This window comes from Miscanthus floridulus, chromosome 19 (assembly GCF_019320115.1).
Source record: "Miscanthus floridulus cultivar M001 chromosome 19, ASM1932011v1, whole genome shotgun sequence".
NCBI classification, from domain to species: domain Eukaryota; kingdom Viridiplantae; phylum Streptophyta; class Magnoliopsida; order Poales; family Poaceae; genus Miscanthus; species Miscanthus floridulus.
In genome coordinates, this window is record NC_089598.1 from 3,365,696 (window position 1) to 3,382,302 (window position 16,607).

Sequence of the window (16,607 nt, forward strand, 5' to 3'; positions counted from 1 at the left end):
TAGCGTTCTTCCAGATGAAGGATGATGTGGGATCATTTTCCTATCCTTGTGCCTTGAGCAATCTGTAGATAGCCAAAGTGTCCAGTTTATCCTTGGTGCGGCTAAAAGCCAATAGCCTCGTGTCCGGCTATTCTGATAACTGCGATTGTTGAAGTATAATGTTTAGCTGCTGGAGTTCGAGTTGGGCCTGGGTTGATAGGTGGTTCACAAAGCATCCCTGAAGGTTGGACGTGATCGCTTGTTGTACAGTGCACGCCTTTCTGATGCAATGGGAGAAGAGCCGTGGAAAGCGATCTTCGAGTGCTTCATCTCCGGTCCAGACATCAGTCTAGAAGACTTGAGGAGGTCCCAGTGATGACCTAGGTTATCTCCTTGCATGTTTGTAATGTCAACCTTTTCCTTGATCCAGTTTGCCCAGACTGACGAGTCCGTGCGGTGAAGGCGGTGGATGAGGTTTAGAAGCAGACAGATGTTGTGTGTGCCAAAATCCCTAATCCCGAGCCCACCCAAATCCTTGGTGGTGTAGACGGTTGGCCAGGCGACGAGGCATTTTCCGACTGAGAAATCCTTGTTGCCAGCCCAAAGGAATGAGCGCCGACGTTTGTCCACCTGAGTTATTACCTCTTGGGGGATCTGTGTTGCCGACATAATGTATACCAGCTGGACATCCAACACAGAGTGTAACGATGCTGGTATGGGTACTATATGAGTTTGATTTAGAACTAGATAGTATGGAGTTTACAAGTTCCGGTGGGCAAGGTTGCCGCCAGCCAACTCGAGCCGTAGCTCGCCGCCTAAATCCGACGCCAACCAAGACGAAAAACAACCAGACTCCCGTTCCCCATTTCTACCCCCTTGCTTACAGCTGTTGCTGGACAGCGGGCTCACCCGATGTAATGGACCTACTGGTCACCCATTCTGGGCCAGCATATTTCACGTTGGGCATCCTTTCCCTCTTCGGCTTTGGGCTTCTCAGGCTTTGTAGCTTGTCAGCGGGCCAAACCGTGACATCACCTCCTTCATTAGCAACGGCTTGTCCCCAAGCCGTGAACTCTAGAAAGCACTAAAGCAAATCATCTTCATCTTCCCAGGTGGCCATCTCAGCTGGTAAATCCACCCACTTGATCAACAGTTGATGGTAGATACGGTTGTGTCTTGTAATGGCCCGGTGATCCAAGATCAATTGTGGAGTCTGCACAAAAGGAAGATCTGCTGGTAATGGGGAGAAGGCACTAACACCGGTACCTTTGACAGGCTTCAAGAGGGAAACATGGAAAACATCATGCACTGAAGAGCCTGGAGGTAATTTTAGCTTGTAAGTGACAGCACCAATTTTAGCTTCCACTTCATAAGGCCCGAAGTATCTGAAAGCGAGTTTGGGGCTAACCCGGGAGACAACTGAGCCTTGAGCATATGGTTGAAGCTTGAGCCAGACACGGTCACCCACCTAAAACTCATGTTCACTGTGGTGTTTATCAGTTTGGTGCTTCATCCGTTGCTGGGCACGCAACAGATGTTGTTGAAGGATAGAAGTAACTAATTTCCTCTGTTGAAGCCACTGATCAAGATCGGGAATAGGGCAGTCTTGATCTGGGTCAATGCCAAAGTGATTGGGTTGATGACCATACAACACTTCAAATGGTGAATGGTGCAAAGAAGAATGGTAGCAAGTATTGTACTAGAACTCCGCCAAGTGCAACCACTAGGACCATTTGTGAGGACAGGCTTGTATAAAACATCATAGATAAGTTTCAATACACTGATTGACCCGCTCGGTCTGCCCATCACTTTGCGGATGGTAAGCTAAGCTCATGCACAATTGAGTACCAGTAAGTTTGAATAGCTACTTCCATAGAAGACTGGTAAAAATCGTATCCCTGTCTGAAACTATGGCTGTAGGCATACCATGAAGCTTGTAAATATGTTCCATATACTGTTGCGCCACAGTGATTGCAGAAAAAGGGTGTTTGAGCTTCACAAAGTGAGAATACTTTGAAAACTTGTCAACCACCACTAAGATACAGTTATAGCCTAACAAAATTGGGAGTCCTTCAATAAAGTCCATGGTTACCACTGTCCATGCTTGAGATGGCACAAGCAAAGGTTGGAGCAACCTGGGATAAGGAACACGTCCAGCTTTAGCCTGTTGACATACAGCACATTCCGATACAAAGACCTTGATAGTAGTCTTCATATGTGGCCAGGAGAAGAGTTTACTCACTCTATGGTAGGTGACCAAGAACCCAGAATGGCCATCGATTGGGGTAGCATGCAGCTATTCAGTTACCTTACTCTGAAAGTCAGTAGAGTGCCCCAACCAAATTAACCCTTTGTATTTGATGATACCATTTTGTAGACTGAAGTTGCCCGAGGGGTTTTGGAGAGCTAGTGAGCTGAGCATCTGTTGTGCAACTGCATTGTGATCATAGCTGAGCTGTAAGTCTTGCAGCCACAGTGGTTGAGCCACAGTAAGAGCATTGAGATCAACAGTAGGATGTGGAGCTCGTGACAAGGCGTCGGCGGTGGAATTGGTGGTGCCCTTCTTGTAACTAATCTTATATTGGTAACTCATCAACTTTGTCAACACTTTTTGTTGCCAATATGTGTGGAGGCACTGATCAGAGAGATGGGTGAGGCTCTTGTGATCGGTGTGGATGACAAACTCTACAGGTTGCAAATAAGCCTTCCACTGATCTATGGCCAGCAAAATAGCCAAACTTTCCTTCTCATACGTGGACAACCCTTGTGTCTTGGACCCTAAAGCTTTGCTAACATAAGCAATCAGATGTCCATCCTGTTGCAAAATTGCCCCAATGCCTGTGTCAGATGCATCGGTTTCAATGACAAATGGCTTTGCAAAATTGGGAAGTGCAAGAACTGGAGCAGAGATCAGCGACTTCTTGAGCAGTTGAAAAGCCTCTTCACAGATAGCCATCCAGAGAAAGACCTTGCCCTTTTTAAGAAGATCAATAAGTAGTCTGGCTATCATACCAAACTTTTTTACAAATCGCCTATAATAGCCGACTAAACCTAGAAAGCTTCTGACATCTTTGACAGATTGGGGTGAAGGCCAAGTCTGAACATCTCTAATTTTGGCTGGGTTAGTAGAAACTCCATTAGGACTGAGAACATGACCTAGATAAGAGAGTTTTTGTTGAGCAAATGAACACTTAGACAGCCGAACTTTGAACTGATGGTTCTAGAGCAACTAAAAGACCAGTTGGACATGGTACACATGTTCTGTATAGGTCTAGCTATAAATCAATATGTCGTCGATGAACACCACAACACATTTTCTCAGTAGTGGAGCTAAAACATGATTCATAATAGTTTGGAAGGTGGCTGGTGCACCTGTGAGACCATATGGCATGACCAAGTACTCATAGTGACCATGATGGGTTTGAAATGCTGTCTTGTACTGATCTTCAGGCTTGACTGAGATTTGGTGGAAGCCAGACCTTAAGTCTAAAGTGGTGAACCATGCAACTCCATATAGCTCCTCAAAAAGTTCTTCAACGATTGGCATAGGAAATTTATTTTTGACTGTATAAGCATTGAGCCTTCTATAGTCAACACATAGGCGCCATTCACCAGATTTCTTTTTGACCAAAAGGGTAGGAGAGGCAAATGGACTGGTACTTTCTTGTATCATGTTGGATTTCAGCAAATGAGCTACCTGCTTTTCAATCTCGTCCTTCTGAGATGGAGTGTATCTGTATGGTTTAAGTCTGAAGGGTTGAACTCCAAGAAGCAAAGGAATGGAATGTGTGAGAGTGTTGTGGAGAGGAGTACCAGAAGGCTCATCAAATAAATCAGCAAACTGAGTGACTAACTCTTGAATTTCAAGTGGTACTATCTGTGCAACTGTTTCAGCGGACTGTTCAATAGAATATATCTCCACAATACCCCAAACTGAATCTTGTTTCTCCATTGCTATGAGCTGATTCAAGGTGATCTCATTAACAGTAGCCCCAGCATCTTGAACCCCATGTAGCCGAATAGTAGAATTCTGGTGGTTGAAACTAAGCCACTTCTTCTTCCATTGGATTTGCATAGGACTGAAAGTTTCAAGCCATTCCATGCCTAATATAGCATCATAGCACTGCAGAGGCAGAATTTTGAAGGTTGTAGTAAACATGACTCCTTGGGCTGTCCAAGAGCAATTGACCACCTCATGGGAGCAGACAAGAGTGGCACCATCAGCTACCTTGACTGACATGGAATGTTTTAAGCTAGTCCAGGGATACAAATCTGCTACCATGTGCTCACTAATGAAATTGTGAGAACTACTAGAGTCCACAAGAATGATAGCAGGTTTCTGATGAATATAAGCATGAATCTTCAGTGTGTGAGATTCACAAGTGCCTTTAACAGCCTGGTCTGAAAGAGCCATCAGTTCATCAGGATCTGAATTAGAAGTAGTTTCATTAGAGCAATCAATAGAGTTGCCCAAGAATTGCCAAACTTCTTCTATGACATTTAGTGGAACGGTATTTGGACACTTGTGTTGGCGTCCCCATTTGCCACCACACTTGAAACAGAGTCCTCTAGCTTTCCTGTAAGTCATCAATGCAGATAGCTTCTCATCAGGCTTGGCAATTGGTTCAGAAACTAATGGTTTAGCAATCCAAGGCTAAGCTGAAACTGTCCCAGAAGTTGTTGTGGCCCTGATGGCGGCTTTGTGAGAGCTAGAACTGTCCAGTTTTTTGAAATCATGGACGACAGGTCCAGCTAGGACTTCTTCCTGCAAAATGGCAAGAGAGCTCGTAGTATCGAGGTCTTTGGGTTTGTGTAATAAAAGAGCTGCTCTAATTTCAGGTTTGAGACCATCTATGAATTTGCTAGTGAGTATAGCAGGATTAACAAGTGGATCATGGGCAAGCAACTGATGCATGAGATCATCAAACAGGGTGATATATTCTACCATAGTTCCAGTTTGCTTCGCATGGAAAAATTGGCGAATAAAGTGATTAAACTGATCCCTATCAAATCGATCCACTACCAATTGACAGAGATGGTCCCAGGTACATTTCTTAAGATTAAGCTCTATGGTTTGCATCCATAAAGCAGCGGTTCCAATGAAATTTATGGTGGCTAACTTGACCCAATTTTCAGGAGGAACCTCATACAGATCAAAATAGGTATCACATTGCTTAATCTAGAACTTGGGACTGGTACCGCTAAATTTAGGAAAATCCAACTAAGGCATAGCAGGACTCATATGAGAACAGGAGCCGTATGAAGGATGATGATGGAATGCAAAACCAAAGTGAGGATGAGGACGAGGGGATCCATTTTGCGTACCATTGGTTGGAGGTGGTTCGAGGGTGTAGACGACCCCTGAACCATCACTCCGGTGGTGGGTTTCATCGCCATGGCCAATTGGCCCAGATGCCGCCTTCGGAGAGGACGGGACCAGATGAGCGGACCCCAGCACCTTGAGTGAAGCGGATCTAGCGTGAGCATGATGAGGAGTAGCTAGATTGGAAGTAGACTTGAGCTTGTCGAGTTGTTGGCGAAGGTTGTCGACGCAGTCGTGCAGATCTACAACCTGGCCATCGACCTTGGGCCTCCAGCACTCGAACACGGCCTTCGCGGCAGTAAGCTCGGCCACCGACTCATGAACCTCGCGAAGGCAATGGTTGTTCTCGGAAATCCCCTTTGATTGCGCATCAAGCTTGGTGAGAATCAACGTGAGCTGATCTTCAACCTTCATCGTCACTTGTAGGTGGGTACGGTGCTCGTGAGCCAGTATGATTGGCGACTCAGAATGCGGAACAGGGTGCATTAGGGTGGGAACGAATTGGACCGAACTGAATCTGATACCAGATGTAATGATGCTGGTATGGGTACTATATGAGTTTGATTTAGAACTAGATAGTATGGAGTTTACAAGCTCCGGTGGGCAAGGTTGCCGCCGGCCAACTCGAGTCATAGCTCGCCGCCTAAATCCGACGCCAACCAAGACGAAAAACAGCTAGACTCCTATTCCCCTTTTCTACCCCCTTGCTTACAGCTGTTGCTAGACAGCAAGCTCACCCGATGCAACGGGCCTGCTGGTCACCCATTCTGGGCCAGCATATTTCGCGTTGGGCATCCTTTCCCTCTTCGGCTTTGGGCTTCTCAGGCTTTGTAGCTTGTCAGCAGGCCGAACCGTGACATAGAGTTGATCAAAAGCACCCATCCCATGTTGTTGAGCAATGAAGTGTTTTCGGTTGAGATAATTCATAATACTATCATCTAAATATTACACGTGCATACATGATTAGGAAAAAAATTGGGTGAGGATCATCCCTACCAGGACGCCGTGAGGATTGTGCTGCTGGTAGGTGGGCCACATCAACCACATGTCCCGACCGTGTTTTCGTAGGGATGGTCCATGCTGATTTTTTCTGATGAGTATAACGCACGGACATTCATCGACGCCATGGTCATTTGCATCAAGGAGTTTAATCGCACTAACAAACCCCACCAGTGTTGTGTTGTCGACCTACGTGTATATATAGTACTACAATATAAATACCTACAGTCTAGCAGAGAATGTCGCCCGTGACTGGTGCGTGCTCTGCTCACTACACACTACTAGAGAACAGACTTTAGAACGATGTTCCAATTTGGCATTAGCATCGGCATTTTTTGCCCCCGGGACTAAAGGACCCTTTAGTCCCGGTTGGTTATACCAACCGGAACTAAAGGTCCCTGCCCAACGGTCGTCCGCGGGGCAGGGATCTTTAGTCCCGGCTGGTATTACCAACCGGGACTAAAGGTTTACCTTTAGTCCCGGTTGGTATTACCAACCGGGACTAAAGCTTTTAGTCCCGGTTTGGGTGATGCCGGCCCCCCTAACCGGGACTAATTATCCCGGCCTATACACCAGCTCATTTCTTCCTCCCTGAGCCCGAGCCATTCCATTCAAACTCGCTGCCTCTGTTCTTCAGCTTGCTGTTGTTCTTGCTCTCTCCCCCTCCATTGGTGTTGCTCTTCGATTTTGGAGGTAACAAACTTAATCCTCTTATGTTTTATCAGTAGCTTATCTCATTTTTGCGATGTAGATGCATATGTAACTTTATATGTTGGACTTTATTATGATTTTATATGTCATTTTTAGCTCAAAATCACATGATGATTTGCATATATGTTTGGATAAACAAAAGTTAAATTAGTTCATCAAAATCATGCCTCGCTCGTCCTCGCTGGAGCACACGCCATCCTCGTCCCCGGCGGCTTACGTGATCTTAGAATTAATTTTTCCATGAAATGAAAAACTTAAAAATAGTTAGAAAATTATAGAAAATCCGTACTAGTTGAACTTGCAGACCGTGTTCAGCTCGTGCTAGGGAAGAAGCTGATAGTGGTGTTTTCAAGCCCAACTGAGAAAATGATGAATTAACATATGCCCTAGAGAATCCTGAATACGGTGGTCGAACAAGAGGCTATGGGGCAGTTCCGTGGCTACTAGCATTCCCAGCAGACAAGGATACCTACAGAAGCCGCCAGAGAAAGAAGGATGAGGAGGTAGACCGAATCCGTATATTGAAGCAATTTGTTAATGAGTCACGACAAGCATTGCTTGAATCACGTGAACGAGAAAAATCTCTTGAGGCAAGAATGCAGGAGGAGATCAAGAGGCAAGTGCAGCTAGCAATGAGTCAAATGCAATCGCAATCAACGCCGGGAGTCACCATTAGCCCCGTTGGTCAGATGAAAAGCAGTTGTGCTTCCACGGAGCTGCTAGTTATTCAAGGTGACGCTGGGTTGCGATTCCCTATTGATGGCATTACCGAGCCTCTAACAACATGTGAGCTGCACATTCCAGATGGTAATAATGCATCAATCATGGTGGCTGTCGGGGTTGTATCTCCAATAGACCGAACGAAGACACAAAGAATCCATGGGTCAGTTATTCAACCTGGATATGCTAGCGTCTCGGTTGATAGAGTGCTCAAAGATTACAGCAATGTTCCTCTTGATATTGAAGGCGGTGATGGGGAGAAGACACTAGGAGAAGCAGAGAAGACATTTATTCAATGGCGCAAACGCTTCATCATCATTCCTAGGGCGCCACCACTTCCCCTACCTCACCCTAGGTACGAATGAAAGTGAATGAAATATTATTTTCCATTAATTTTATATTGGCTTCAAAAATAATTGACCCATAACTTATTTTTGTAGCAGGGTCTCCCCCCAGCCTAGCCCAATCATTCATTCCCCATCTCATCACAACGTCGCGGGGGGCGAGACGACTTCATCCCCACAATGATCTCCAACTCCTACACCGGTCCCACCGCCTCCACAACGATCTCCAACGCCTCCACGCCGGACTCCAACACCGGCCTCATCGCTTCCACGCCGGTCTCCAACACCGCCCCCACCCCCTCCACAGCGACGCACTACAAAGACGTCTAAGGTCCCGACGGCAAAAAAGGCCCAAAAAAAAGAGTTATTTCTCAAGAAATACTTCCTGAAAAGACTGATGAGCAAATAGCAGCTGAAGAAGACAAAAAAGTGAAAGATTTTTTTATAGATATCCAAAAGCAAAGACAAGCAAAGCTTAAGGAGAAGTCGTACTTTTACATACCATGAGATCAGCTGAGGCAGAAGGTCAAAGCTCACAAGAAAAAGATGCTTGAAGTTCGTAAGCCTCCGCCACTATCAGACTATGACCGCTCCCTCGTGAAGTCACATGATGCACATAAAAAAAGGAAAAGAGCATCAGGGAAGAATGTCCCACAGCTCGGACAACAGAAGCAACCAATGCAAAATCTTGTTGTTGCTAATGAATATGGTTCCAACATAGAAGTCTATCGACCAGACAACTCTGGAGAAGTGTCGGTTCAAGACCTTAATGTTTTTTTTGAACAAACTGGTTTAACCTTGGATCAAGTGACGGGCAAAGCTCCAATCCAGAACCTGGAAGTTGATACCTGGAAGACTTATAAATTTGGCAAAAGTCTGTACAACCCTGCGGCTCTGAATGAATTAGGTACGCAAATATACTTACTCAACAAGTGGTACATGCTGGCGTGTGGCAGGGGTGAGCAGTGGATCTTTGTCAGATTTAGAGACCATCATTACTTCCGTGGCGATAACATCTTACATATTAGTTTCGAAGAATTACATCAACTATACCACTTGGACGCTCTGGACAAATCAATCATTAGCTCTTTTTGTTTGTAAGTGATTCTTACTTTTATTTAATAAACTCACTTCCATGCGTACGTGTATATAATTATCCTCACATGTAACTTATATTTATATACAGATTCCAGATGTCAGAGCTCCAAAGAATACAAGACACCAGTGTTGGCTTCATTGATCCTTATATCGTATTCAAAACCGATATTATTGTCAAGGAGCACTGGGTATCTGAAGCATAGACGAATATCATGAAGTTCTTCGTGAAGCAGCACGACAAGACAACAATACTTTTCCCGTACAACTTTGAGTAAGTGTTAATAATAATGTAGTCTACGCATTTTATGTAATATCAATACAACTTATATGCATGTACGTGTGTGTATAAACCAATGCAGGTTTCACTGGATACTCATTGTCATTGAGTTAAACTCAAGTCGGTTAGTAATCTTGAACTCATTGAGAAAAGAGCGAGCACTATACCAAGATATGATAGACCAGGGGTAATTTCGATATCTCGCGCACAACTATTATTGAATAGACTTTGTCATAATTTATTAACGATCGTACATTATTGGTCGCACAGGGTTTGAAAAGAGTTTATTCGGCAACACCGCAAGGATTGCAAGGCACCACTTAATGTAGTTGAAATACCAGTAAGTTGTACTATATATACTTCCCCACGTGTTTAATTACTATATCGTACTTTAATTTACATGTGAGATGATGAGAATAATCTTCTTCTCGTACAGTGGTGTTTGCGGCAGCAACCAGATAATAACTTGTGTGGATACTACGTTTGTGAATTTATCACTGCACACATAAGAAAAACTCCTGAAGATGTACTCAGAGTACGTATATATCAATTTTTTATTTATTTTTAAATGAATATATATATATATATGTATTAATACTTTTTCTTTTATTTCAAATGCAAGACTGAATGGTTGAAACGAAGGGTCATGCAAAAAGACCATCTGAAAGCAGTTCAAGAGTCAATAGCAGGATATCTTCTAGAAAAAGTGCTAAATCCCAACGGCGAGTTCTACTTTGATCCTAAGAAACTAATGATGTAAATTAAATGTTTATTGATATTGTTATTTTCGAGAACAAGATTATGAAATGTTGTATATATACATATATATCTATAATATATATAGTTTCATACTTTATTCGAATATAATAATACTCGAGATGAGAATTAGATGTAATTATATGCGTGCGTGTATTTATATTAGCAGCGTAGAATACGTACATAAAAACATATTACTTCCCTCCGTTTGGGTTTACTTGTCAGCGACCATTTACTGTAGCAAATTTGACCATCTGTTTTTTCTTTTAAAAAAATCTTAGATACTTCAATGTATATAACACTAATGAAGTATGTTCAATAAAGAATCATATATGTGAAAACTTGATGTATCTAAAAATCTTTTGCAGAAAAAAACGTAGGGTCAAAATTGCTACAGTAATAGTTCGGTGACAAGTAAATGAAAACGGAGTAGTATATATTAAACAAATATGTGTAACTGAACTGAAAACAAATTAAACAAAAAAAGAAAAAGAAAAGGAACATTTAGTCCCGGTTGGGGATATCAACCGGGACTAAAGGGTGCGGCCACGTTTGCTCGGCTGGAGGGCCTTTAGTCCCGATTGGTAACACTAACCGATGACCCATGACTGAAGGTTCCACCTTTAGTCTCGAGATCATTGTTCCGGTGCAGTAACCAGGACTAAAGGCCATTACCGCCTGGGACAACGAGTCCATCCTGTAGCAGTGACAAGTTGTGAAGCACTGAAGCTCCTTCGCCAAGAGACCCAAGCGGCCGATGTCTCCGCCGCGCACGGTTTGCAGGACTCCGACTCATATTCCCTTACGCCCCTCCCCTGCCTCTCTGCCTGTTTCCGGCTAGACTCCGGCACGATCTCGAGACCTATGTCCGAGCGGGAAACCAAGTCGGCAACGGGCGCCCATAAATATAAACGCCGCCTGCGTTTGATTCTCTACCAAAACCAATCGATCGAACTCGAACCAGCTCACTGTAGCGGCGGCGGCCATGGAGAAGCTCGTGGCCATGATGGCCTTCTGCGAGGCACCGCTCGACGGCACCTTGGCTCCGTCGGGGGCCACCGGGTACTACGGCGCCTCCGCAACCGGCGGCGGCGACGTGGTGGCCTTGCTGGCCGCAGCCACGAAGAAGTGGCCGATGGAGAAGCTCGTTGCCACGATGGCCTTCTGCGAGGTGCCGCTCGACGGCACCTCGGCACCGTCGTCGGGTGCCGCCGGGTACGGCTCCTCCGCAACGGGCGGCGGAAATGTGGTGGCGCTGCTGGACGCAGCCACGAAGAAGTGGCCGGTGGAGAAGCTCGTGGCCACGATGGCCTTCTGCGAGGCGCCACTCGACGGCACCTTCGACGGCACCTCGGCTCCGTCGTCGGTGGCCGCCAGAGGGGCCAGCGCCTCCGCAACTGGCGGCGGCAACGTGGTGGCGTTGCTGGACGCGGCCGCGAAGAAGTGGCCGGTGGAGAGGCTCGTGACCACACTGGCTTTCTGCGAGGCGCCGTTCGATGGCACCTTCGACGGTACCACCTCGGCTCCGTCGTCGGGTGCCGCCGGGGGCAGCAGCGCCTCGGCAGCCAACGTCCCCGAGGCCGGCGGCGGCGGCGAAGACGCGGCGGCGTTGAGGCGGGCGTGGCTGGCCGACGCCAAGAAGGAGTGGCCGTTGCGGGAGCACCGGCTGCTGCGCGAGAAGGCTGGGAGCGTCGTCGATGGGCTGGCGATCTTCGAGACCGTCGCCTTGCAGTGACCAAGGAGATTGTTCTTTTTTCCTGTTGTTTTCCTAGTCCTTTTTCTTTGTTATGTTTGATCTTCACGAGCAATTCATCGGTGAACAGTAGAAAACGTAGGTGTCTCCGTTTACCAAATTACTCCTAGTCTGTTAAGGCTGCATTACTAGACTTTTTGCTGAGTTTTGTTCAAATTTAGTGTTCAAAGAGTCAATTTTTCAATTGCGTTGTCATTATGTCAAATTCATGCTCGTGACTCGCGAGACTTAAGAATTGTGGCAACCGATGCATCAGATTTGAATCGTTCCCAACAGCGGTTTACCTGCATATCTCTAGTTCTTTCTTTGCCTCCGACTGACAATGGATCAGGATTCGGCCCCACTCCGATCCTAGTTTATTTGATTCAATTCCACTCCAGCCCTCACTTATTTGATTCGACTCAATCCAATGCAATCCATAGTTTCACAGTATCCTAATCCACTCCGATCCTATTTTGAGCCCAAGGGCCTACGATCCAAGGGCCTTCACAAACATGTGCTGCCACTAGCAACGTGCTGCTACTAGGCACTGAAAGGGCCTTCTCAAGGGCTTTCCCAAACAATTAGCATGTAGTACTGCTACTAAGAATTAGCAACGTGCTGCTACTAAACAGATCATAGGAGTAGCTCATAAATAAAAATAAACTATAACATACATCCACCAGGTTCTTCATCTATTACAATTTTCCCATGCAAATTGACTTAAATTAAGAATAGTCTCATGCAAATGTCTTTATTTTGGGCATTTTCATCACATCTTGGATCCTTCAAATGGATGAACACTTCAGCACTGGGACCTGAAACACACTGATAGAGTTCAGTATGAGCAAGGCACCAAGTCGATATGGTTGATTGAAACACAAACATGAACACTACATTTGCATCCCAACTATGAAATGGAATTTCTCTGAAATAATGCAAACATTAACACTACATTCTTCTGCAAAAAAAATTTCTGAACATCAAAGGGGGCATAATTACCTGCATATACTATCTGGCCATGTGCAGTCTTGACTCTTGTGGCCATGTACACAAGACAGGGAAGGGAACCAGCTCAAGAGTCAAGAACATGCACTGCACATAGAAGTTTCAAAGGGGACTAATTAGATTGCTGCTCTGGATCACTAGTTTCAACTGAGGGATAAGCTCCGGCCACAAGTTATCCTTGTGCAGAGATTCTTGGACTGTAAATGTTCAGTTTCAAAGTAAGACTAACAGATAATTTTAGGGGGCAGTAAAATAGTAATCGATAGAAGCTTGGAAAAAGCTAGCCCATTTTATATATTAGATTAGACTTACAATTTCGGTATAAATAAACTTAAAATATCAGCAATACCAGTACATGACAAGAAGAACTAGCACATAGAAGTTACTCTAAGTTACTACCCTGGACATGGCTTAGCAGTTCAGCTTGTAAACAAAAAAGTACAGAACTGAAACATAGACCTACCCTGGACATGGCTTCTGATTCAGTTCAGAAATAAACGAAATAAAATACTAAGGGATTTCTCTTTCTGAACCTAGGTACATTATATTAACACTTCAAGTGTTTCTGGAGCAAGTGATGTTCTGTTTTTCCCAAGAATCCTTCCGGCTGCACTAAAAGCTGACTCTGATGACACCGTGCTAACCGGGATAGCTAGGAAATCTCTAGCCATCAGAGATAAGATTGGGAACACATCAGAATTCTTCTTCCACCAAGCAAGGACATTGAAGTTCTCATCTGGCCTCACGAAAACTATAGGGTCCTCTAAATATGTATCCAATTCTGTACTATAGTTTTCAGCACGAGACCTTGAGTTTCGAGATTTGCATATTTAGAGCTGAAAGATCAGAATTGGATACATATTTAGAGGACCCTATAGTTTTCATGAGGCCAGATGAGAACTTCAATGTCCTTGCTTGGTGGAAGAAGAATTCTGATGTGTTCCCAATCTTATCTCTGATGGCTAGAGATTTCCTAGCTATCCCGGTTAGCACGGTGTCATCAGAGTCAGCTTTTAGTGCAGCCGGAAGGATTCTTGGGGAAAACAGAACATCACTTGCTCCAGAAACACTTGAAGTGTTAATATAATGTACCTAGGTTCAGAAAGAGAAATCCCTTAGTATTTTATTTTGTTTATTTCTGAACTGAATCAGAAGCCATGTCCAGGGTAGGTCTATGTTTCAGTTCTGTACTTTTTTGTTTACAAGCTGAACTGCTAAGCCATGTCCAGGGTAGTAACTTAGAGTAACTTCTATGTGCTAGTTCTTCTTGTCATGTACTGGTATTGCTGATATTTTACGTTTATTTATACCGAAATTGTAAGTCTAATCTAATATATAAAATGGGATAGCTTTTTCCAAGCTTCTATCGATTACTATTTTACTGCCCCCTAAAATTATCTGTTAGTCTTACTTTGAAACTGAACATTTACTGTTGGAGGTAACAGAGAAAACAATCAGCCAGGGCAACTCTCCCAGGCGACTGCATTGCAATATATAGAGGATAAGTACTGCATTGATTACATACAGCTCACTAGAGCTTTAACTAGACAGAATAGCTGCCTGGGTACCCGCACAACTCTTGAGCTACCCAAGGACTTAATGACATAGATTAACTAAAAACTTAAATACACTAAATGTGCCTGGGAAGCAGGGCTTACAGCTACAGTTCTCCCCCTAAGACCTGCTTCAACCCTTCTTGATCTGCTTGATGCCAATTCTGCTTCTCATATCTTCAAGCTTGGCCTTGCCCAAAGCCTTAGTGAGAATGTCTGCCAATTGATCAGCTGTAGGGATGTACTCAGTCCTGATGCTGCCTTCTTCATTACAATCCCTGATAAAATGTTGCTTAACTCTGATATGTTTGCTCCTGTCATGGAAGACAGGGTTCTTAGCAAGTGCAATTGTAGACTTGTTGTTAACCCTCAGTTCCACAGTCTCCACCTTTCTTCCCAACAAATCAGCCAACAATCTTGACAGCCACAGGGCTTGTGTTGCTGCTGAAGTCATAGCCACATATTCAGCCTCACAACTAGACAAAGCCACCACCCTCTGCTTGATAGATTGCCAGCTGACCAAGCTATTGCCAAAAAAGAACAGACAACCTGTTGTGCTTTTGCTGGAGTCAATATCACCGGCTAGGTCTGAATCACAGTAGCCCACAAACCTAGCAGAATTTGGGGCTCTTTTGAACTGCAGACCATAGTCCAATGTTCCAGCCAAGTACCTCAGCACCCTCTTGACTTCTTGCTGGTGCTCAGTGGTTGGTTTCTCCAAGAATCTGCTCACATAGCCCACTGAGAAAGCCAAATCAGGCCTGGTATGAACCAGGTATCTCAAGCTTCCAACCAGCCTCCTATACTGAGTTGGATCCACCTTCTTGGCAGTGCTATGCTTGCTGAGCTTCAGGCGCTCTTCCATTGGTGTAGCTGCTGGATTGCAATCAGACATGCCTCCTAGTTCTAGGATTTTCTTGGCATAGTGAGTCTGCCTCATGGTGGTCTCATTCTTGCCTTGCTGCACTTCAATGCCAAGGTAGAAACTGAGCAAACCCAAGTCACTCATCTCAAAGGTGGATTTCATCCTTTCCTTGAAAGCCTTTACTTCATCTTTGACTGCTCCAGTGATGATCAGATCATCAACATAGACCCCAACCAGCAACACTGAGCCCTCTGAACCTTTCCTGTAAATTGCTGCTTCATGTTTGCTCTGTTTGAACCCCATTTCCTTCAGAGTAGAGTCCAACTTAGCGTTCCACACCCTGGGTGCCTGCTTCAGCCCATACAAAGCTTTGTGCAGGCGATATACCTTGCTTTCTTCCCCAGGAATAGCAAACCCAGGTGGCTGCTGGACATATACTTCTTCCTTGAGCTCTCCATTTAGAAAAGCTGACTTGACATCCATATGATGAACAGTCCATCCTTCCTGGGCAGCTAGAGCAAGCAGCAGTCTCACTGATTCTATGCGCGCAACAGGAGCGAACACATCCTCATAATCAACACCCTCTTGCTGCACAAACCCACGAGCAACAAGCCGAGCCTTGTGCTTGATCACATCTCCTTTCTCATCTTTCTTCAGCTTGTAGACCCATTTTAGAGAAATTGGCCGATGGCCAGCTCGGGGAGACACAAGCTCCCAGGTGCCATTGCGCTCAACAGCGCGCAGCTCCTCTTTCATTGCTGCCTACCATGCAGGATCATCTTTTGCCTCTGCATAAGAAATGGGTTCCCCAGAGTGGGTGAGGTGGAGCTCTGCGAACAAGCACTGCGCCAGCGGCGGAACTTCCTGTTCCCCGCCCAATATGCCATCTATGGTACGATAGCGTAGCTGCTCGTCGTTGTGATAAGTGTCCAGCCGTTCCTCATCATCTTCCAAGGGAGTCACGTGCTCCACTTGTGGGCTGGCTGGAGTTGGTGGTGGTGAAGGCGTTCTGGATGTCTCAGACACCTCTTCTCCTGCATCAAGCACCGATTCTGCTGCTGGGAAAGCTTCAGGTGAGGCAGAATGGGGCTGAGGAGATGAGTGTGACTGCACTGAACCTCCAGCTCCAGGGACTTCTTCCTCCCAAGGAAATTCCACCACAAAATCACTACCAGCTGCCCCAGACGTACCTGCTGCTGGTGATGTCCAATCCCAACCTCTTCCTTCATCAAAAACCACATC

The 16,607-nt window shown here is 45.2% G+C and overlaps 2 protein-coding genes across 2 annotated transcripts in view; one reads left to right on the top strand and one right to left on the bottom strand.

Moving 5' to 3' along the window:
- Nucleotides 1-16,607, bottom strand: part of LOC136527936 (protein DECREASED SIZE EXCLUSION LIMIT 1-like) — an 81,747-nt gene that overhangs the window by 15,294 nt on the left and 49,846 nt on the right. The window lies entirely within an intron of this gene.
- Nucleotides 11,193-11,942, top strand: LOC136528542 (uncharacterized). Its single transcript, XM_066521517.1, has one exon. The coding sequence runs from the start codon at nucleotides 11,193-11,195 to the stop codon at nucleotides 11,940-11,942; it is 750 nt and encodes a 249-aa protein (XP_066377614.1).